The 24,915-nt window shown below is 35.8% G+C and overlaps 1 protein-coding gene across 28 annotated transcripts in view; it reads left to right on the top strand.

The window, feature by feature from the left end:
• The window catches only part of PARD3 (par-3 family cell polarity regulator), a 562,402-nt gene that overhangs the window by 243,112 nt on the left and 294,375 nt on the right, over positions 1 to 24,915 (top strand). For all 28 annotated transcript variants that reach the window (XM_084876589.1, XM_084876591.1, XM_084876586.1 and 25 more), the window contains exons 8-11: positions 12,474 to 12,599; positions 14,626 to 15,008; positions 19,294 to 19,433; positions 22,441 to 22,569. In XM_084876589.1, the coding sequence (XP_084732715.1) occupies positions 12,474 to 12,599; positions 14,626 to 15,008; positions 19,294 to 19,433; positions 22,441 to 22,569 (778 nt within the window). The remainder of the gene's footprint in view (positions 1 to 12,473; positions 12,600 to 14,625; positions 15,009 to 19,293; positions 19,434 to 22,440; positions 22,570 to 24,915) is intronic.

Below are 24,915 nucleotides of genomic sequence, written 5' to 3'. Positions count from 1 at the left end.
CAATTGTACTACATTCCTGTTATGTCTTCCTATCTATGGCAAGTCTAGATTTCATCTCTTTAGTGAATGTCTGGATGCTGAAACTTTAAGTTACCCTGAGCTCAAACCCAGAGTCTGAGGCTTGAATGTTAGTGTTGTATAACAAGATGTGAAATTCACCTTTAATTTTGGGGTGGTGTTACATTCACTGAGTTGTAACTGCTTTCACTTTTTTCCTCCTTTTCTCTTTTAACTTTTAAATGTTGGAGAAGCATTGACATTTCTTCAAGGAACTTTTCAGTTAAACAAACTTTGTTGTTTTCAAAATGGCTAATGTTTTTATTTTCCTTTAAAATATATCATTTTAAATGATCTGAAAATGTAAATCATCTTTTCACTTATAACTAGAAAAATAATATAAATATATGGCATATAGCTCTCAATATTAATGTGTCTTTAACCACATGTAGAATATAACTTACTACAAAGAAGACTTAATTGTTTATATACCACCTTTGAACCAGTATCTCAATGGCACACATGTTATTTTATGTCGTCATATATTTCCTTTGTCAGTGTGTAAGGATATTAAAATAAAATAAATCAATGAAAAGACTAAAACAAAAGGGGAATAAGAGAAAAATAAACACACTCTAGATTAATTCAATGGAAGGCATTTCGCAGAATCCACTACAGTTACTGGTTACCATGGTGTTCAGTTTTGATATACAGAACACATTTAAGTAGACAAGGATCCCTTTGCAGAACAAGAAATTATTTTTCAGCCAAGTCATTACCTGTTGATTTGACAATCAGTGAAGAAAATCTCCTGCAGCTTTCCTATATAAAGGACAAAGGGATTAATAAAATCAAACTCTTTACCAACCCTATAGACATCATCGGTTTTCTTATTGGGAAACAGAACTAAACTTTTTCCAAAGCCAGTGTTGTATTTTTAAGCTTCCTCTTGGACTTAGTAATGGCCTCATTTACGTAGGCTGATAATGGGAGTGGATGCCCAGACAGGTTGCTCAGAATCACAGGAGCCAGAAACATCCGTCTTCCTTGTTCTCAGAAATGCTTACCAGTGGGTTCTTCTCATTCAGTTACATACCTTACCAAGCATTTAGCCTATGGTAACTCCATTTTTTAGGACCTAGGAAACAAAGATGAACAGGACTTAGTCTTTCTCTTTTAAATGATCTCAAAGGTTAAATTTTTTTTTCACTTATTAGTAGTCATGGTGGAGTGATAGCTAAAAACTCACAGAATTATAATTATGTGATGTATGTTGATATCCTATATGATAAAAGCCTAATGTAGGCTAGCTTGCTGCTGGGATCCGGCCAATTGGGACTGAGCAGACCACGCATGCCCTGTGGTTCGCCAGCCACATTCGGCTCTTTGGCCTCTTGAGTGTGGCTCTTCCACAAAATATCATGGCCTGGGTGAGTCTATTTTGAAGAAGTGACCGTAGAAGAAGTTTAAGTTTAAAAAATTTGTCTCTCAAAAGAAATTTCATTCGTTGCACTGTTGATATTTGGCTCTGTTGACTAAGCAGTTTGCTGACCACTGGTTTAGGCCCACTCTCTGCGAGTTCATGGACTATGAAAGGGTGCAGGCTGGGCTGAGAGTGTGTGTCGTCGTCGCCCCCCCCCCCCCCGCCGAGTGCATGAATTTTGTGCACCTGGCCTCTAGTAGTTATATAATAGCTACTCTATGAGCTCATAAAGTATTGTCTAAATTAGGTAATTGAAACTGGCTTGTGGGAAAAGATAATTTTAAGTGTGATGATTGCTAATAAAGGTAACCTCATCATCTTCATGGTGGCTGTAAGGGCAAATTATGCAATTCAGTATAGGAGAAAGGAAGAAATTGAGTGGAACTTGTGAAGAAATTGCACATATATCTAGTGGGAATGCAAAACTGCATATTCATAGGATGTAAGGTGAAATTTCTAAGAATAACTTCCTTTTTATGAAATTCCAATTCTTCTTGGGCCATCTCAATTTTGGCGATACAACTAATTGAATAACACCAAGTAATTACAGGAATATAGTAGGTCCTTATATAACACTAGAGACCCGTGGACAAGTTTCATGCACTCAAGGGTGGCTGTCTCCTTGTCCAGGCCTGTGCCTTCTCACAGTCCGAGAGCCCTTGGGGGATGTACCACTGATGGCTTAGTCCCAGTCCCTGTGAGGAGCAGGCCTAAACTATCAGTTGTACATTCTTAGTGCTGTCTCAAATTTGGGAGAGGTTCCCATCACTGCTATTGCACTGGCCAGCCATGAGCCAGGCTTCTGGGTTTCTGGCTGAGCGATGTTCCTTCTGTGTGATCACCAGGGGCAGCTCCTACATTGAACATCTGCCCCCTGGTGGTCAATGCGAGTCGTAGCAACTGGTTGTTTTGCCATTTGGTCAATTTGTATATTACCCTTTTATTATATAGGACTAGAAGCCCGATGCACACAGATTCGTGCTAGAATGGGCTTTCCCTTTCCCTGGTGGCCGGAGCCACCTCTTTCCACTCCAGCTCCACCCCCCAACTCTGCCCAGAGGCCCTGGGATATGAGGGTGGGACAGAACACCTGCATCCCACCCGCCCCGTCACTTGGCACCTGTGTATGCAAATTAACCACCATCTTTGTTGGGTTAATTTGCATAACACTCCTGATTAACTGGTGGAATAGTGGAGGTACAGTCAATTTACATGTTTATCTGTTATTAGGTAGATAGTTTTGTTCAACCTTGTTTACCTAATAAAAGAGTAAAATGCTAATTGACCGTACCTTTGTGATGTTCACCAGCCAATCAGGAGTGAGCATGCAAACTAACCCAACATAGCTGGCAGGTTAATTTGCATATACAGGTGCCTGGTGGCCGGGACTGGCTGGATGCTTGCATCATCTCCATGGCTGCGACACAGGCATTCTGCATCACCCAGCCGCTCGGGACTTCTGGGCAGTGTGGGGAGGCAGAAAGGCAGAAAGGTGGCTCTTGGCCTGATGGAAAGGCTGTTCTGGCCAGAACAAAGGCCGTGCAGGCAGCCAGGGGAACAAAGGCCCATTCTTGTACAAATCTTCAATCGTATATTGTGCATAGGGCTACTAGTTTTGTTATAATGTTTATGAGATGTGGTGGGAGCTTAACTCATATTTACCAATTAGCCTGTGGTAAAATGTGTTGTTTTTATCACATTGCATTATCTTATCCATGCTGTTCAGTGAAGGCTTACTACACCTGGTTTTTGTTGCACTTCACTTTGAGTTTTGCTACTATTACACTCCTTATAAATTAAGGTAGATCCTTAACACATAAATAATTTATGGCTCGCTGAAGGCTGAGGTAAATACTAGCATTTTTAGCAATAAAAAGCATTTTGAATTAAGGTATGTAAATTTTTCTTGTTGTAAATCCTAAGGATATGTTGTTAACCTAAGGAATATATATATATTTTTTTAAGAGAAAGTGGGAGGGGGAAATACAGAGAGAGATACATAGATTGGTTGCTTCCTGCACATGCCCTGACCAGGGCCAGTGATTGAGTTTGCAACTGAGATTCATGCCCTTGACTGGAATATAACCTGGGATCCTTTGGTCTAAGGGGTGAATGTTCAGTCCACTAAGCAAAACTGGTTGGGGTAAATTATGTACATTGTATGACATTAATGCTAATGCATACTTGCTAAACTATAATACAATGTAAGCACTTTTATATGCATTTGGAAACAAAAAAATTTTTGTGACTCATTTTATATTGTGATATTTGCATTATTCCTTTGGCTGTAACTAACCCTACAGTATCTCTGAGGTCTGCCCTTAGTTTTATAAAAATGGCACATATGTCAGTTTTACTTTCTGGTTTAGATTTCAAAGTCAATGGGTCCAGGGAACAATACAGACTGGAATTATTTATCAAAAAGAAACAACTCAATGCAGAACATCTCAAATATAAAATATAATTAGGAAAATAGGAAAATGTGAAGTCAATGTTGGAGAAAAATTTAAAGCCACTGAGGTATAATTATGGCCTGAGGTATAATGAAGTTTTGTGTTTTTTTTTTTGTTTGTTTGTTTGTTTTTAATAAAGATCATACTGGGTCTATTTAAAAAGGCTGTTTTCTATAATAGGTTGGGTGTTGATCTTTGAATGGGGCAACTGTGACAATTGGCATGTAATTGCTCATCTTCAAGCCACTGCTTCTTATTTCCAGAAATAGAGACAAATACAGGTGTTCCCTCAAAAATATATATATGATTATATGAATGATTATATGAATGATTATAAAGTCAGTGTTTATTAACATAGAGTTAATTTTAAAAATTTAGAAGAATCTATGCCTATTTTTAAACTAATATCTGTTCTGGTCCAGGCACTGCTGATAACTCGAAGCAATTAAATTACAGACGTCAGGAACCATTTTGTTCAGTATTTGTGTGCCCTTAATTCATCCACTTTGCAGGTTTTGTACCATAAGTTTTTTTTTTATGCATCCCCATAAAAATAGTCTAGTGGCACTTTGGGATAAATTTTTTTTGTTCAAAGCTTAGTCTGGCCATATCCATTATTTCAAATCAGTTAAACCTCAAAATGAGTGAAAATTAAGTAACCTATAAGCTGTGTGTACATGTGTTTGAGGTTTACCCTATAGACGCATAAAAAAAGGCAGCCTTATCTTCCCCTTGCTGCCATTTCTCTTTAATCATCATCTTTTATGTTATTAAAAAATAGTTAATTGACCTGCAAGCAGAACTATTTATTAATTTTAATCACCTAGAAATCAATTTTCACTTCATACAAATAATTGCATTCTGTCCTTATTTACTTTGTCAAACAAAATTTCCTTATTTAAATAACAATTATTACTATATTCAGAAAGAAAAAATTATTTCCTATGGCACATACCTGGGTTCCTATTTGGATCTTCATCCTGGTAGGGCATATTCTGGAAGCAATTGATGTGTTACTTTCACATCAGTGTATCTATCTCTCTCTTACTCTCCTTCTCTCCCTCCCCTTCCCTTTTTCTCTCACTAACCTTTTCTTCTCTCTCCCTCTCTCTCAAACTAAATGGAACCAGGCTAATGAGGCTCAGTGGTTGAGTGTTGATATATGAACCAAGAGTTCATGGTTTGATTACCAGTTAGGGCACATGCCCAGGTTGTGGTCTCCATCCCCAGTAGGCGGTGTGTAAGAGACAGCCCATTAATGATTCTCTCTCATCACGGATGTTTCTGTCTCTCCCTCTCAATTCCTCCCTGAAATCAATAAAAATATATATGTTTATAAAAATAAAGCTCAATGGAAAAAAATATCATCCAGTAAGGATTAACCAAAATAAGAAATAAAAAAGGTTAGAGTTAAAATAAAAGAGACCATCTCTTGATGACCATACATGAAAATATGTATTCATGTTATCAAATTAATATTGAAAATGATTGAAATATAAAGTTTGTTTTCTGTATCAGATGACACATACTGAATAATTTTTCTCTCAAATAAAAACCAAAGTTTTCATAAAGTATTTAACTAGCCTGTCTACAAAAGTAGTTAGCAACTCTCTTTTAAAGGTCTTGAAAATTTCGTGCTCACTTAATTATTTAGTAAAAAATCTGAGCTTGGTTTTCCCTCCTAAGATTAACATGGTCATAATTATTCTTATTTATAACTTAGCTCATCTAGCCTATACTTTATTAGTTACAGCACATCAAAAATAGAATTTTCATTTTCTTTTCAGAATTTTAGTTAGAAATGTATTGCTTCTCTGTGTCAATAAGTTCTGACTTGAACAGATGCAAAGTTTCTATCTTATTGTTAGAACAGTCCATAGTTTGAGGCCAGGGATATCTTTGAATGGAGCTTGGCTCTCTTGTTTTAGTAAGTGTGGCCTGGGCAAGTTAACTTCACTTACATCGCCACTCTTCACACCTAAGGGATGAGATAGATACTCTTATGGCTTTGTACACTTTTAATAAGAAAATACTTATAATTATACATTAAAATACATGTGGTACTTGGCTGTGGCCACTATGAGAATAAATTTTTTTGTATGCCTACCACCTAATGTCAAATTTTCTTGCATCACCATATATACTTGAGATACACACACACACACACACACACACACACACACACACACACACACATTATCTGTATGCTTGAAATCTATGTGATCTTATTAACCATTATCTGCCCAGTAAATTTAGTTTAAAAATAAAAAAAGAATGATTTTTTATCTTTCTCTATGTGCATTAAAACTCCCTCCTTAATGCTTTTTGGTCTGGTTTTCTAGGTAAGTGCGGATTAGTGTATATAATAATAGAAAAATTATCACTTTTTTTAAAATCATGAATCTAATATGAGGTTTTACTGTTATATCATAAATTTGAGAATATCAATACATACTTATCCTATATAATAAAAGCGTAAAATGCAAATCGACTGAACAGTGGAATGACTAGTCGCTATGATGCCGCTGACCACCACCAGGCAGACTCTCAATGCATGAGTTACCCCATGGTGGTCAGTGCACTCCCACAGGGGGAATCCTGCTCACCCAGAAGCTGGGCTCTTCTGCCTTCAAGGCAGTGCTAAGGATGACTGACTGTGAGAGGACGCAGGCTGGGCTGAAGGACCCCCCTCCCCCCCCGAAGTGCACAAATTTTGTGCACTGGGCCTCTAGTTATGTTAATAAAAATATAGCCAATTTGGATTTTATGCTACTACCTCAGTGTAAAAGAAAGCTTTATTTGAGTTTTTTATGTTTCAGTTCACTATAGAGTTTTAAAACAGATATTACCTCTAAAAGAAAAAAAATGCTCTTGAACTTTGAACACTCAGTTTTAATTTATTTACTTTAGTAAAAACCAATTTAACGTGACTGCACCTATTGATTTTTTCTGAAAGTTTTTAATTGTACATTCTCAGCTGCAGACTTGCTTGTTCCAATAAAGGACATAGTAAGTAGATTTGTTTTTGAAAGAAAAGATGGATTTTACATTTAAATACATCTTATTTCTTTAAATGTAGTAGTATGATGTCTTGTCATTTCTGCCTTAATCTGAAGAAATTCTCTATTTTTACTTACTCTTTTTTGAATCTATTTCATCTCATCCATTAAAAAAATTAAGAAATCAAGATACTGTTTTAGCTTGTAATTCCTTTAAACTTTTGTTTGTTTGTGTAGGCTAAGACAGTGGCTGTGGTTCTCAGTGATCCACTGTAGTTAATTGCCAGCCCCTTCGGTTTCTCACTCAGTGAGGTGAGAGGATCAGTTGATGGGATCCATTCTATCCATTCGTACTCGGACTTCACTAAGTTGTGGTGTTTATACTGTGTTAGTTTTTATTAAGATGAAATGTCATTATTTTCACACAGCTGGGTGGTAGTTGTGGGGATTTGAATTATCAAAGCAAAACTAAGACTTGCTCAACAATCTAGATGTCAATAAAACATTCCTTATTTATTTTCAGTTTTATCATTGGTTGTAATTTATACTTAGATTTAAAATTGTTAACGTGTGACTGAGTTTATTTAATTAAGTGTCTAATTAGGCTAATGAATCTTGTAAAAATGTAGTGGTATAATCCGTAATATAATCAAAGCAGTTAAATTTCTAATTATGCATCCAAGATCATGTGCAAAGATGCACTATTTCAATGGCATGCTTTCTGTGTCTCGATCTCTTTTTCTATTTGGGGAATTTGCATTATGTTTTGTAAGAAACCTTATTCAAAAGCCACGAGAAAAGGCTTAACAACAGTGGTTCTCAACTTTGACTTGATTAATATAGAAACTCCTATGCTTAAAGGTCAAACTGCACATAGGATATGAGGCCCTTCTTCTTTATTTTTTTAAATTTAGATCTTTGGTTATTCCGAGTTCCCTTATTTTATGGAAATATAACTTCTGCCTTTCCCTTGTCTTATGCAAATGTACCTTTTTGCAGCTTAATAGAATGTGCTTTTTCTATGTTCCCTTTTAATTTTTAAAAGTTCCCTAAACCTACCTATTTCATCCCTAAAAAATTCCTATTTCATTTGCATTTTTTAAAAGAAATTTATTCAAAAGTGAGATTTGTGGATATAGTGTCACACACACACATACACACTCACCGTGGATGTGGTATTCTCCCTCCCGCTACCCTCTTCCTCCCCCCACATACACACAATTTTGAAAAAGATTAATAAGAAGCAGTAAAAGAAGACTGTGTTTGGGGATGTTTCAGATTTATAAGAAAAAATATTTATTTGCTCAAAAAGCATATATGCTATGTTGGGTTTATATTAGATTCATATGGGAGGTCAAGGAGGTTGTGTATCATATACCCCATAACCCTGTAGCCACATCTTCGTAATTCTGCTGTTCCAGAAATATATCTGCTTGGACACACACAAGTACACCGAGTCTTCTTTCTATCTGGGTGGTTGTTTCTGTTCCTGGACTATTTCCCCAAACAAAGTTTGTCCAGCTCCTCATTTCCCTCTCTTTCTCTTATTTTTTGCAAAGTGGTTTCTTTTGATGGAACATGGTTGCTCTTAATGAGGAATCCTGGTAATTGCCAAGGTGAAAAACTATTCTCTGTTCCAGCATATTGACATGCCAAAATGTTTTGAAGTTCATTACCTTCAGTTATTTTCTTTACTAAAAGTGTTTTAGGAACCACAATACCAGAGGTAGTCAATTCTTTATTACTTCAGGTCAAGTTCTAATTGCTGGTTGAATTTGCAAGATAAATACTTTGTTTTTATTATATATACTATTTGAGATTCCTTTAAATTGAATGTGGGAGGAATAGAAATATATCTGCTTGGACACACACATTTTCCAGGAAGATGGAAGCATCTGTTATTGCTTCCCGTTGATTTCCCTTCAGAAAGTACTTTTCATTCTCAGTCTAGTTGTTATGTTATCAGTTTAATTTTCTTGTGAAGTTTTTTTGTTAGGTCATTCCCATTGCTTTGTAGCCATTTTCACCTTGTTAGTGAAGCTAACAAGATAATTTTGCAGATTGTGCTACTTTACTTTTAACTGAATTCATTCTTTTTCAGAGAATGATTCTAATAGTGTGGTCAAGTACTTAGAAGTCAGAAGGCTACTAACTTCTGAATTCAGTCTGTTCTTTCATTCCCTGATTACTTGCCATGTCAGGGTGAAAATCTTCCTCTGCTGACTAACCCCACCCATCTGTTCTCTTATCTCTTATCTGCTGAGAAATAGGATTCTGATATTTTGTGACTATTTTAACAACTTTGAATTCTAAAACTTCATTTAGTAAACCTCAGTTATATTTTATGTAAGTGTGGTAGTTTATTATTTGTAGTGTTTTTCTTTTTTAAGTTTTCTGTTAGGATTATTGATGCATTTGGCCATAAATGAAGAATGCCATGCCTTTTTACTTTAGATTATCATCTAGAGTGATTCCCAGAAAGAAAAAAGTAAATTTTAAAAGAAAAATAATTATTTAAATGAATATAAATCCATAGACCTGTTCATCTGAAAAATATTGATGCTACCTATAGAGTTAAATTATAGATTTCTAAGTTATATTATTTTAAACTGTCATAAATACTGAATTAATACTATTAGAGATACATTTATAAACTTAAATTATCAATGTTATCTGCTAAGTAATTTCTGTTAAACATAGTCTATATATCTTTTAAAAAAATATTCTGTGGAATCTTTTGAAACACACCACCTATTTTAGACTATATCAAAACATTATTACTCAATTTAGGCTGAAGAAATGCTGTAATTATGATTTCACTGATTAAAAACTAACTGAATTACTCTTGGTAGCATATATTTTTACTGCAGAAACCATGTTTTGTTTTGTGGGGCTTTTTTTTATCCTCAGATGGGGATATGTTTTTATTGATATTTAGGGAGAAAGGAAGGGCGAGAGAGTGAGAGGGATAAATATTGATGTGAAATATCAATCAGTTGCTTCCTGCATGTTCCCTATCCTGGGCTTGAACCGGCAACCTGGGTTTATGCCCTGACTGGGAATGGAACCTGCATCCTTATGGGACACTTCAACCAGTTGAGCCACCTGCCAGTGCTGTATTTTATTTATTGTTTAAGTAGTCTCAGTCTGTAGAAGCAGCTTGTAGCAGCAGGTGTGGCACCACATTTGCAATTATGTCATGATGGCTTTTGGGTCATTTAGTCACATTTTCCTTTGAAGGTAAAGTAGCTAAATGTCTTTTACTTGTTCCACTAGTATCAGTAACTGAGATTTAATATGATTTCTCAAATTATTTTGTCCCATTCAACAGAATCATAGATATGTCTTAACTTGATTCTTCTTCTAGAACACTGTTCAATTGGACATAGAAATAACTTAAACAATAGGGAAGCAAAAGGAGGTAGACTTTAGGTATGATGATATTTTAACAATAACTTCATCATTGGTGTGGCATATTATGAAATCTCTTTTCTTCCAAATACAGATTCAGTCTGTTAAGTTGCTCATGCAGCTAAGTCAGTATGCTTTATTCTTACCTTGAGCTCAGAGAATTTTTATATTGATTTATTTCCAATATATGGTAGTAAGCAATAAAAATTACTTATATCACTCACTACACTCACTAGATTTTTAGACTCTTACACTAGTAGATGCTAATCTTCAAGTGGTAAAGTTGCAGTAGGCAATTTAAATGTTATCTTCTCTTGTTTTTCTTGCTAGTTGTTAGACTTGGCCTAATAAAACACAATGCTTCTTTACTATATTTAATAATAAAAATTGAATGAAGGTAAATGATGACTGTAAATATTCATGAAAGAAACAAAATTAAATTGCAAAATAATTGAAGAAGGACCTTTGCTACAACTTAATTTATTTCAGTTCAATTATAGATTTGGTGTAAATGACACCTTCATGAAGGAAAGGATCTGAGTTTCAGTTTCATTTCATTTGTATTCTATTTTGCAAAAGCTAATTAGAAATATGAGACTTGTTTGCCTCAGCTACACTCAGTCACCCATTCATTCCATTGTCACTTACCACTTACTACTAGTTAAGTGCTTGAGCACATATTATTAAAGCCCATCTTCTCCATCTTCCAAGAGCTTACAGTGCAATAGCAGAGAGAAAGCGTGTGTATCAGTAACAATAACAGAGGAGTAAGATGGATGGCCACAGAACAAATAACAACACTTACTGTAAAAGAAGAAACTCTTTGGGTATAGATCTACTGGAAATATATGTAGGGTACTTCAAATTGTATGCTATTGGAAAATATTTATATAAGCTATTGGAAATGATGGTATCTTCAACTTTAATTTATGCAGGATTCTAAATTGTATTATCAATCTGGGCATTTTTTCTCTAAATGGTAGGGTTATAAAATAAAACACAAACTTTGGAGAGTCCGAAAATAAGTTCATAAAAATTTTAACATGATTCTGATATAGAATTTATGCTATCCATCAAGTAAGTCACAGCACTAGAACTAAGTAAAAATTCGTATTTCTTATATTGTGTCCTATAAAATTTTGCTGTTTGCTCTGGGGAATGAATAATGTCCTTCCTTGTCAGTCAAATAGTTCATGTTCTAGAGCAGTGTTTCCCAAACTTTTGACATATGTGTACCCCTTCTATAATTTTCATAACGCTGAGTACCCCTCGTACTCATGAGAACATAGAATTAGACGCAGCTAAGCACGGTGCAGTGCATATCCCCACCAAACTCCGGTGCAACGCGTACCCCCACCAAACTCTGGGGGTACGTGTACCACACTTTGGGAAACACTGTTCTAGATTATGTACAATAGTAATTTTTACCTTTCTCCCCTTCACATAAGTCTCTAAAAGTTTATTCAGGCTTTTCTTTCAACCTGAAGTTTGAATATACATTAAAGAGATGAGTATGTGGCATTATTTTAACCTGTTACTTGTTTTCCTCCATAGGAATAATGACAACAAGTTACTACAGGGAGATCTAACAAGTTTTGAAATTCAGAATATTAGGTCAAATTCAGAAGCCAGGAATGGAATGTCTTCTATTTTTAATTCTTTTATATTTTTCTTCTCAAACGTATAATGTGCTCAAGTAGTCTTTCCTCCCTCCTTTTACTTTCATGGTAAGATGGAGGTTGCCATTAGCAGTGTACCAGCTGGTGGAAAACACAAAACCGACAAACTTATGCACAAATGCATGCTCATCCATAACCCATACTGCCATATCCACTGAGCCATCAGTCTAGCTCTGTTTAAAGCATTTTTAACCATAGAGAGAAGTATACAGTTTGTTCCAGAAACACAATACTAACCAACCAGAAACGATTTGTTATATTTTTTGAAAGGATTCTTTTCTACACATCATTTATAGTATTTAACTTTTTCTGCAATGCTGTTTAAAATAGCAATTTAATGTGCCCCTTTATTAGGAAGTCTCTATAACTATACCACCAGCATTAAAGCAGTGGGACATTGTACATGATCAAAATATTATGTGTGTAATGATATGCATTCTTAATGTTCCAGAACCCTGGGGTTATTAGTAAAACGATTGGAGAAAGGTGGTAAAGCTGAACAAGAAAACCTTTTTCATGAGAATGATTGCATTGTCAGGATTAATAATGGCGACCTTCGAAACAGAAGATTTGAACAGTAAGTGTGCGCTGGAGACACTGCAGTGCTTCCTTTCGTTAGGCATGATAGAGTGCAGTCATCGAAATTCTTCCCACACCAAATCTGGGATCTCTGTCCTTGTACGAGAGAAGTATTTTCTGGTTTATGTAACTTTTTTTTTTTAATATATTTTATTGATTTTTTTACAGAGAGGAAGGGAGAGAGATATAGAGCTAGAAACGTCGATGAGAGAGAAACATCGACCAGCTGCCTCTTGCACACCCCCTACCAGGGATGTGCCTGCAACCAGTGTACATGCCCTTGACCGGAGTCGAACCTGGGACCTTTCAGTCTGCAGACCGATGCTCTACCACTGAGCCAAACCGGTTTTGGCTGGTTTATGTAACTTTTAAACATTTAATCAAATTGGAGCTAATTACTACCATCAGACTGTATTTTAAAATGCCCTCTGGCCCTGGCAGTTATGCCCAGTGGATAGAGCATCAGCCTGCGGACTGAAGGGTCCCTGTTTTGATTCAGGTCAAGGGCACATGCGTGGGTTGTGGGTTTGATGCCCAGAGCGGGGCATGTAGGAGGCAGCCAATTGGTGATTCTCTGTCATCATTGATGTTTCTATCTCTCTCTTCCTTTCCCTTCCTCTCTGAAATCAATAAATATAAAAATATATTTAAAAAATATAAAATGTCCTCTGATTGGTAGAATATTTCTTAAATTATAATGGCCCCAATTTAGGCTTTACAGTTTTGATATTCTCACCTTTTGGAAAATTTACCAGGATACCAGTTTGTTTTATACTGTAACTCACATTTCCAACTTTGTCTTATATAATGTCTCTCAGGACAGATAAGCAAAGGTTCTTAGAACCACAATGAATGGTTTGTCCAGATTTTCTTATCCTGATAATTTACACAAAGATAAAGTTGATCTCAGTTTTTGTAAAACGGAAGGAGTGAGCGGAAATCATAAGGACTTTGCAGTCAGTATGAGGCAGTGCAGTTCCTGGACTGGTCATGGAGTAGCACGGGGTCAGTGACTCCTAGCATTCTGAATCATGGAGGCTTATTGGTGTTCTTAAAGTTTTTGCATACACAGACTTGGATTAATTTTGCTGATACATAATGTGCTTTCTATTGTTTTGTAAGTATATTTCTAAGTATTTTTATTTCTTTAAAAGCTCAAATGGTTCCCTATAAGGAAATAATTTAGAAATTTGTGTGTGTGTGTTTTAAAATATATTTTTATTAATTTAAGGGAAAGGGAAAGATAAAGAGATAGAGAAACATCAATAATGAGTGAGAATCATTGATCGGCTGTCTCCTTCATGCCCCACACTGAGAACCGAGCTTGCAAACTGGGCATGTGTCCTGACTGGGAATCAAACCATGATTTCCTGGTTCATAAGTCCACCCACAACCACTGAGCAATACCATCTGGGCTATAATTTTAAAAATATATTTTTTATTGATTTTTTTACAGAGAGAAAGGGAGAGAGACAGAGAGTTACAAACATTGAAAAGAGAGAAACATTGATTAGCAGCCTCCTGCAAACCCCTTACTGGGGATGTGCGCGCAACCAAGGTACATGCCCATGACCAGAATCAAATCTGGGGCCTCTGAGTCCGAAGGCCGATGCTCTATTCACTGAACTAAACCGGCCAGGGCTGGGCTATAATTTTTTAAAAGTGGTATTGGAGGTTGTAGAGAGGAGGTTGTATTTAATTTCTATTAATATTAAAATTATAATGCCTCCATTGTACTTAAAACTATTATTTAATGATTTATAGTTTAGAGCACAGTATTTTATCTGTAGTTATGATGATTTTCTCCTTTTTATTTAGAGAATGAGAAATTTAAATTTGGAGAAACAGCTATGCTTTTATCAGAGCTTGAAAACTTGATTGATAAATGGGATATCAAAATTTTGGTTTTCACTCTCAACAAACTATATCATTTCTTGTTGCTTAATTAGTATACTTAATTAAGCTCATAATGTCTTTTGTCTGCAAGTCTTAATTTGCTAATTTCCATTCATTCTCAAACCCAGAGCACAGCATATGTTTCGACAGGCCATGCGAACACCCATCATTTGGTTCCATGTGGTTCCTGCAGCAAATAAAGAGCAGTATGAACAACTCTCCCAAAGTGAAAAGAACAATGACTATTCAGGCCGCTTCAGCCCTGACAGCCAGTATATTGATAATAGGAGTGTGAACAGTGCCGGGCTTCAGGCACCGCAGAGAGCACCCCGATCGACCCACCAGGCGGAGCAGATGGACTCACACTCACGACTACCTCAGAGTACACAGCCCGTGGGAAAGCCACCGGCAGCTCCAGCCCCAGCACCACAAAGCGTATTTGGAACAAGTGTAAGCAGTGGTTATAACACCAAAAAAATAGGCAAGAGACTGACTATCCAGCTTAAGAAAGGTACAACCTAACTTGTTTTTGTTTAATGGAATTTATTCTAAAACTAAACCAACTAATCCAAAACACCCTATGTTTTATTCCATTATGTGAAAGAAGTAATGTAATGATTTTTTAAAAAGTACTTAAAATGTATTTTTATGCTTCTCAGATTAATTTGGCTATATAAAAATTCAAATGATCAGAGAATGAGACTAAAAAATAAGTTTCATTTGAAAGTATCAGTTACTACTGCAGTAAAATTTTTAACAATGAAGGAAAATGATTTCAGGATGTTACATTCAAACCCAAAACGTGAGGATTTCACTGTTTTGATCATCCCTCTTGATGTGGACTTTAGAAATGTCCTCCATTTCAACCCTACCATTTTGGTTATTGGAAGTGATTGATTCCTTTGACACTGTCAATGGCGTGGGGTTGAATGAGGAGAAACTAGTTCATTGTTCCAGAATATTACACTGCTTCCATTTCTTAAGGAGACAGGAAGATTATAATGGGCCTTGCTAAATATTTATTATATCTATGTTATGTCAACTTATTTCTTTAAGTAACCCTGTCCTATACACCATGGATCCTTGAATACAGGATCTATGATTTAAAGCATATACTAGAATTTCTGATTTCCAATTGCTGTCCTCTCCAGACATTGAGATATACTTTCACTATCAGTCATCAATTTTAACCTATCATTTTGGTATGTTTTTAAATTATGTCTTTAAAAATGGTATTATTGTAAGAACTAGAGGCCTGGTGCATGAAATTCGTGCACGGGTAAGGTCCCTAGGCCTGGCTGGCAATCAGGACCAACTGGGCCTTCCCAGCAGCCAGGTAGGGCCTTCCTTCATTCCATGCCGCCCCCTGGTGGTCAGCACATGTCATAGCAAGCAATCAAACTCCTGGTCAAACTCCAGAGGAGACACTTTGCATATTACCCTTTTATATATATATAGATACTTTTATTTTTGTGAGCCCAACCCATTCCTATAATTAGATGGAAATGAACTTGAAGAGAAAGTTGAGCAAATTATCTGACATCACCTGCCTGTTGCTGGCATTAATTTCCTATTAGAACATTCCATATCTTAACATTTAGCCAATTTTCTTTCCATCTGGGCTAAGGTTTACAAGGTTGTAAGCTCTGAGATTCCTATTTACTTTCTAAGTCATGTTCTTTCGTTGAGGTTTATGTGAACCACAGATTCCTTATTTCTGGTTATTGACTTTTAAGCTCCAACTACTTAGTTGACATGATTCGGAACTGACAGCTTTATTCCACTTTTGAAACACATTACAAACAGAATCATACCAGCATAAACCCCTTTTAGCTCTATTAACTCCTAAATGAGAAATGGCAGATCCTTTTCCTGTTTCTGTACTAAAATGACAGGCCCTAATTTTTAAGCAAAAACATCAAGAAGCACAAATAGAGTTATAAAAAAGATAAAATTCTGCTTGGGATCTCTCAACAAAAGAAAAACATTTTACCTAGTCATTGTCATATAGATATTGGTCACAAATATCATTATCTTTTTACACTGTTACAGGCACAATTTTGACACAATTCTTACATTTTAGCAGTTCATTATATATGAACTTTTTAAATAAAGTGAAATGTTATTTGCTATTGAAAGAATCATTTTTGAATAAACTTTTATTTTAAGAGCATTTTAAAAGCTATGGTTATATTTTATACAAGTTAATTTACAAATAATGTGCTCTATCAACATAAGAAAAATAGAAACATTGATATTTAAAAAATATTTTGCTGATCTTGAGTAATATAAATATTAGAGAGCTTCATAGATCTACCATTATTTTAATTTACTGTGATAATACATGACAAAAGGTTGGAACTGCCTATGGATTCCTGTCAATACTTACAAATATTTTACATAAAAATAGTTTACTGTAAATAAGAGTGAAGAATGCTGATTGTCTGATTAATACTAAATACATCTACTTAAATAATAATTGCATGGGAGTTGAACAAGCTTTCATTGTAATTAATAGGTGTTTTTACCAATTATGTTACAGTTAACATTTTAATTAATTTATTTTTTAATCCTCCCAGGATATTTTCCATTGATTTTTAGAGAGAGTGCAAGACACAGGGAAAGACAAAGAGAAATATTAATGTGAGAGAAACATATTGATTGGTTGCCTTCTGCATGTGCCCTGACCAGGGCTTTTGCTGGGGAGAAGCCCCTAACCCAGGTACATGACCTTTACCAGAATTGAACCCGGGACCCTTCGGTACATAGGTTGACACTCTATCCACTGGGACAAACCAGCTAGAGGATATTTAACATTTTTAAAGAAGTACATAAAATACTTAGGGTATGTCAGTGTTAAACTTTAAATTCAATTCTATTTAACCTGAAATGCTTTGACAGAAGCTCTTTATAAGCTGAGATCAGTTTTAAGTACTTAAAAAAAGAAGCCTTCATTATGATAATTCTTTGTCATAATTTTGGAATTATGCCATATAACATCACAAAATAGAGTAGCCCCTATGTACTTTCTTCCATAATTATGATTTCTTAATATTTATTGCCATTCTCAAATACCCTGCTCTTTTGTAGAAATTAGCTTTTTAATAAAGTCAGAAGGGAAGATCAATAATCTGTTTCATTCAGTGCAAAATATTTTGTTGGCTTTGATAAATGAAAATTGTGATCTATCTATCTTTCTTTTAAAGGTCATTGCTTGAACCTTGAGCTTACAGATTTAGAGGTTATTGCTAACATTTTAGTAGTATTAAGTTTTAATCAGCCTTTATAATTCATTTAAATTAATATTGCAAAAGGAGAATAATTTAGAATTTTTTCTTAATAAATGTTATTCCAAGTCATTCAAGTTTCATGAAAGCACAGAGACATTTGGAAAAGTCCCAGCAGAATAATTAGGAAAATTTCATAAAGACAATGTGCCATTCAAATCTTCAGCACAGAAGACTTAAGAAATGAATAGTCTAGGCATATTTAAAGTGACTTTAGATTTGCAGTAAATGAATGCTTTGTTTGAACTTGAAAATATTTACAGTAGATTTTGATGCAGGTATAATTACTCGATATTTTCTTCATTTCTACTTTATGTTTCTTCTTTAACTCACTTTTTCATTGGTATTTATTTGCCCATATTTGTTTGTTTACTTATAGTATATATTCTGTTCCTCATAGTTTATACAGAGTGCTGAATCAAATGAATGAATGTTATAAATTTTTTGCCTTTATACATCATCTATTCATTCTGAAATGAGCAAGTATGTGTTCGAATATCATTTTAACTGAAATGCAACCTAATATCTTAAGTTTAACTTTTTTAAAACTTCTAGTAGAAATTAGTCATTATTAAAATGTTATAGAAGTTCTTTGATTCATTAAAAATTTTTAATCTTCACATTTTTTTCTAGGCTTATTCTGACCTATTGCATATTGGTTCCCGTGATACATAAGCACCTTCTACACTGTATTGAGCTTATAAGAATGTCTGTCAAGAAAGCTGCCAAGTGACTTTCAATTGAAATTATACAAAGCAGCGTAGTAATTCTTAAATGCTTCATTAAATTTAGTACCTTTAAATATGATATGTTGATTTTCAGACCTGCCATCTATGATCTGTGATGGGTTCTTCACTGGGTATTTTTGCCTTGGTTGTTTTTTTTTTTTTTCCATATGTACATGGTCAGATTTAGGTGAGTTAGAAGAGAACTAGGCAATTATAATGGTTTCATTCTGTTGGCAAATTGCTGTGACTAATTATAGTTTGGAGAGATTCTGTTATCTGTATCTAGAAAAAGTTCTCTTTATTTCTCTTTAATCTCCCTGAACATTTCTCTTCCTCTCCACCTTCCTACTTGTCAAATGTAGATACCATTATTCCACAATTATACTTGCTATTGGAGGTACTGTGTATTTTAACAAATTTTGTTTTGTGTCATAGAGAAATTAAATTTATTTTCATAATCAAAGGTTTAGACCAATTTAAAAACTTATAGCAACCATATTTCTATATGTGCATATTATCTTTAGACTGTCTTTAGATAGATTCCAATTTTTTTCGCAAAATAATGAATTTTGATACGCAACGCATTTAAACTATTCAGAATTTAGTCTATTTTGAAAAATCTGTTGCAACTTTTAAAATACTAGAAGACATGTAGGCCATTGTGAAAGTTATAAAATGTTAAGTTGGTATAGAGAATAATGACAGTTTTTTAAAATGTATAATATACTTGTAAACTGACAAACCTAATTTTATTTGCTTTCATTTTCTGCTATATATTTAGGTACAGAAGGTTTGGGATTCAGCATCACTTCCAGAGATGTAACAATAGGTGGCTCAGCGCCCATTTATGTGAAAAACATCCTCCCCAGGGGGGCTGCCATCCACGATGGGCGGCTGAAGGCAGGAGACCGCCTGGTGGAGGTGAGAGGCTTCCAACTCAGAAGTTCCATAGCTCTTGGAAGTTACTTTTTAAAAATGTTTTTATAAAATATGAAACACATTTTAGCAGAAGTATGCATCACGAAAAAATGCATTTCTGCTTTACTTTTCTGTTATCCCATGTTATTTGATAAGAAATACATTTTTCGTTTAGAGTACTCAGTTTTAGTAACCCAGACATTTGTCTTCTGAAGTACCATAACATTTTGACATTATTTAAGTACAATGCCTATGATATTATATTCTAGATGGCTTTAAATTTATGTCTGGCAATATAGAAATGCTATCTAGTTTGTAATCAGAAAAGAGACAATTGAAGTAAATGAAACTGTATTTTAATGAGAGAAACAGGAAGTTTTTAAATGGCAGCATGGAAAATGAATTGAGACATAATAATCAAATGTCAGAAGAAAAAGAAAAGTTTTCAAAATTTCCTTTCTGTGCCTCATGAGTTTTGGTTCATGGGTCTTTGGAAATGTTTTTGATTTTCACATAAACAAAAGTCTGTATATTTATGTGTGTTTGTGCATATGGAAATAAAGGGATTAATAGTGAGTAAAATATACTTTATTTGCTATTTTTTCTTACTGTTTTCTTCAGAAAACATACTCTATATTCTTAGCACAAGATATTAAATAGTATTCAAATTCCAATGTTTTTATATTACCCCTTTTCCTGTATTTTTATACATTTTTAAATTTAACTTTATTTTTCCATCATCTTTTATCTCCTATATACCCTTTACCACCTCTACCTATCCATCCCCCTTCACCCTAACAGTCACCACACTGTTGTCCATGATGTCCATGAGTTCTCTCTCATTTTTTCCCCAATCCCTCCCCCTGCTTTCCCCTCCCACTAATGCTGTCTGCTCTCTCTGTGATTCTGTTTCTATTTTTCTTGGCTGTTCAGTTTGTTCATTAAATGCCACATATGAGTGAAATCATATGGTGCTTGTCTTTCACTGATTGGATTATTTCACTTAGCATAATGCTCTCCAGGTTCATCAATGCTGTCACAAAGGATAACATTTTCATCCTTTTTACAGCAGAATAGTATTTCATTGTGTAAATGTACCACAGTGTGTTTTTCTAATCCACTCATCTACTGATGGATTTTTGGGACTATTTCCAATTCTTGGCTCTTTTAAATAATGCTGCAATGAACATAGGGGTGCATATATTCTTTCAAATCAGTGTCTTGGATTTCTTCAGATAAATTGTCAGAAGAGGAATCATTGGGTCATTTGAACTCTCCATATTTAACTGTCCTAACCATTTTTTGATTTTTTCATGCTTACATTTTATACCTAGATTACTTAAATCTTAAGCTCTTATTCTTTTTTTATCATTTCATATGGCACTATATTTTAAACTGACACTGATAGAAGAGGCTGAATAAAAGGAAATGTTTGAGTACAAATCATACTTAAGGTGTTGTTTATAAAAGGGACCCCTTGTCCTTGGAATATAAATTGTGAGAATGGATCATTGCACAACACTGACACCCGTGCGTTTGAAACTCTAGTATAACTTTTTTTAAATTTAAATTTCTTATTGTTTAAAGTATTATGTATGTCTCCTTTCCCCCATTCACATTTCCTACATCCAGCACATGCCCTCACCCCCTTACTGTCTGTATCCATTTCATAACCATTGAGTATAACTTTGATTCCCCATAAACTTACACCTACTGGTTTTCTACAGTTGATCAGAGCCTTACCAATAGCATAAATAATTGATTAAAATATATTTCACATTATATGCATTATATAATGTATTCTCACAATAAAGTAAACTAAGTAAAATGTTAGTAAGAAAATCATAAGGAATTGAAAATACATTAATAGTACTGTACTTATTTGTTGAAAAAATATCTGTGTATAAGTGGGCCTGTGTAGTTTAAACCCATGTTGTTGAAGGACCAACTAGAATATTATTTTTAGTGGTATTTGTAGTGTTTTTTATTTAGTAAATGTCTCAACTGGGACTTGAATCTTTGCCTCTAAGTCCTCTCTTCCCCCCAGAAAAATGTCCTTCTTTCCCAGACTTCTTCCTATCCCTGAATTTGTCCCCGTGTAACCTTCTTTCTTCCTTATTTTATTTTTGAGTCTCTCTTTCGTCACATAATTGCTCTACTGTTTAAAACACATCACAAAGACAATTTTTTTATTTTATTTTTAGCAATGGGAAGGGCTTGCAACCTGCATTTTTTCTGAATTAGGTTTTATTTTTTTATAGCTATTAGCTTTCTCTAAAGTTAAAACTATATTTCACATATTTTAAATCTAATTCCACTCTCATTTCTGTTAAATATATAGTGCTTTCCGATAATGTTATTATACTTTCTACAAAATTAAAATGATGCAATTCTCAGGACTTGGTTGTTTTAAATCTTTTGTTGTGGTAGAATTTTTTTAAAACATTGAAGAATATTGAGGTGAAATATTGCTATTCCTCCAAAATAATCCCCAGGATTATTTTGTGGAGATTATTCTTTAATGCTAGCCCTTTAGAGTCGAAAAGTTTATCTTCATAATTGTTAGTAGAATTTCTTTGAAAATTAAAATATTTTTTAGTTTGTTTTTACTACCATCTATAAAAGATACAACTTTTTATTTTGGTGTAAAACAGCCTAAGCTGCACAGGCCATCAAGATATCTCAGTTCACAGCCAGGAAGTTTTGTGTTAATTTGACATGTTATATTATTTGTTTATTACTTGTTACTTGTTAATGCTCTGGTGGCTGTAGCTTTTGATTTATTGATAAGCACTGAAATATTTACTACTTCATGTCTCACTTCTAGAAAACTTTCCTGCAATTTTTTTTTTTTTTAAGCACAACAGCCTGGTGGTCACCAAATTATGCAGAATTTTACCATGGAATGAGTTATATTTTATAGCAGATATGATCTGTTCTACAATGTGTGTCTTTTCTTCTGTTATCTGTTTGCATAGGATTGCAGCTGAAAACTTGTTGTTTGTTTTAGGTAAATGGAGTAGATTTAGCAGGCAAATCCCAAGAGGAAGTTGTTTCCCTGTTGAGAAGCACCAAGATGGAAGGGACAGTGAGCCTTCTGGTCTTCCGCCAAGAAGATGCCTTCCACCCCCGGGAACTGGTGTGTACCCTTGGAGCACATGAAAGATTTCTCTTGCACTTGAGCCAGGGGTGGTCTGGGCTACCACCTAACCAATGTTTACTGGGATATTTTCCAAGCAGTTTCTGTATTCTGTATGTCTTTCAACCTTAACTTAATTCAGGCATTCTTTTCTCAAATTTCTTCATGTTTAGAAATAGATGTCTACAATGTTGAGTGGAGGGTTATTTAAAAATAAGATTGCAGGGATATTTTCTACTACAGCAAATGTTTATTAATTACTGAATGATTTCAGATGGCCTATTGAATACAGTGATGTTGATTATTACATTACTGTCTCACTTCAAAGTCTCTTGGTGAAATCTTGCTGTGTTCTCTACTACCTATGACAAACCTTCAGATTTCAGATTCTCATGGACCATGTAGCTAAGCAAATAAAGATGCTTGCTTCTTTAATGAAATGGAATACCTTTAAAATATTGTTATTGCAAATAAAAAGACTTCAGTGTCAGTAAGCCCATGACCATTAGTTACTAACATAAACATTATTGCAAATAACATAAATCAAATGAAAAAAATATTTTTTTTTGCAAACTGTTTCACTTTTTAAAGAATATATATTTTATTGATTTTTATAAAGAGAGGAAGGGAGAGGAATAGAGAGTTAAAAACTTTGAGAGAGAAACATCAATCAGCTGCCTCCTGCACACCTCCTACTGTGGATGTGTCCACAACCAAGGTACATGCCTTTGGCTGGAATAGAACCTGGGAACTTTCAGTCTGCAGGCCAACCCTCTATCCACTGAGCCAAACCGGTTAGGGCCTGTTTCAATTTTATGCATATATCAACACATCTAAATATTAGATAAGGGTATTTATGTAGTACTGGTGAAAAGGAAATATGTATATTAAGTTAACATAATTCTAAGTGTTTTTCTGCAAAAAGGGCAAAGTTTTTCTATATACTAGAGGCCTAGTGCGTGAAAATTTATGCACTGGAGAGGGGTGGTCCCTCGCTCACCTGCCCCTCCTGTCCGGAAGCCCTCAAAGGTGGGAGGTGACCCGGCAATTAGACATCCCATCACACCTCTGCTGCTTCTACTGCGGCAGTGCAAGCCTTGATGGCCTTGGTACCTGAGCCTCAGGTGGCCCAGGGCCGCTAGGTAGCCATCATCCAAAGTTTGTCTGGTTCTCAGGCTGGCCCGGAGGGTCTGGGGGACTGAGGTGACTGGGTGAATCCGGGGGCAGGCATGGCTGAAGGGACTGGGTGCCACCATCTTGTGGCGGTGGGCACCACCGTCTTTGATGGTGGGGCAGTCAATTAGCATTTTCCCTCCTTATTGGCTGAGGGTGCTGCCATCTTTGCGATGGCATGAGGTTCAATTAGCATATTCTCTCTTCATTAGATAAAATATAAGAAGCCAGCTATCATAATGGCCATAACGACCTGTTATTATGATGACCACAGTGGCCAGCGAACCAGCCCTATCAGGGGTGCGGGTGGCCAGCAAAACTTGTGGCCCTTCCCCCCTGCCGTCCTGCCCCTGATTGGACTCTCCCAACACAATCAAGAGTGGGATGGGCCAATTGTCCCCTCCCTACCCTCCCAGCCCCACCCTCATCAGCCTGCCCCACCACTATAGGCCCACAGCCCCTTCCCCACCTGCCAGCCCCTGATCACACCCCCACCCCAATAGAGGGCAGGGCTGGGCAGCCAACCTCCTACAGCCTCTCCCCCTGGCCACCTCATTCGTGATCACACCCCCACCCAAATAGGAGTGGGCCCGCTGGCCAATCTCCTAAAGCCCCTCTCCTTACCCAGCCCCACTACAATCAGGGGTAGGACCAGCTGACCAACTACTCATGGCCCCTCCCTCAGGTCGCTGGCCCCTGATCAGCACACCAAACCCCATTCGGGAATGGCACTGGCCAGCCTATAGCCCCTCCCAATGGCCGGCCCCACCCCCATTTAGCCCTCTAACCCCAGTCAGTGGCAGGGCAGCCAGCCAATCACCTACAGCTGGCCCAGCCCTGATTGGGCCCAGATTGGGGCCAGCCAGCTGGCCAACCTCCCGCCAACTCCTGATCCCTACAGGTCCAGCCCCGATCTGCCCCAACTGGGCAGGGCTGGCAGGCCTGCCCCCATCTGTACATGAATGCATGCACTGGGCCTCTAGCTTATATATGAAAACAATGTAATTTGAGGAATCACCTTTATCTTTTGATGTGGTGAGAATTGTTTTACTTCAAGTACAAATGGTATTTTAAATATTTCAAAAATATTTGAGCTGGGTCATTTTACAACATTTGACATCTCTTTCTGCTAGCTTTATAGCTTTATCTATAAAACAGTTCATATATACTAAA

The sequence above is a fragment of the Pipistrellus hanaki genome, assembly GCF_964339955.1.
Source record: "Pipistrellus hanaki genome assembly, chromosome: 1".
NCBI lineage: Eukaryota > Metazoa > Chordata > Mammalia > Chiroptera > Vespertilionidae > Pipistrellus > Pipistrellus hanaki.
Note: the sequence above shows the minus strand (reverse complement) of the source record. Positions and strands in the feature narration are given on the sequence as shown.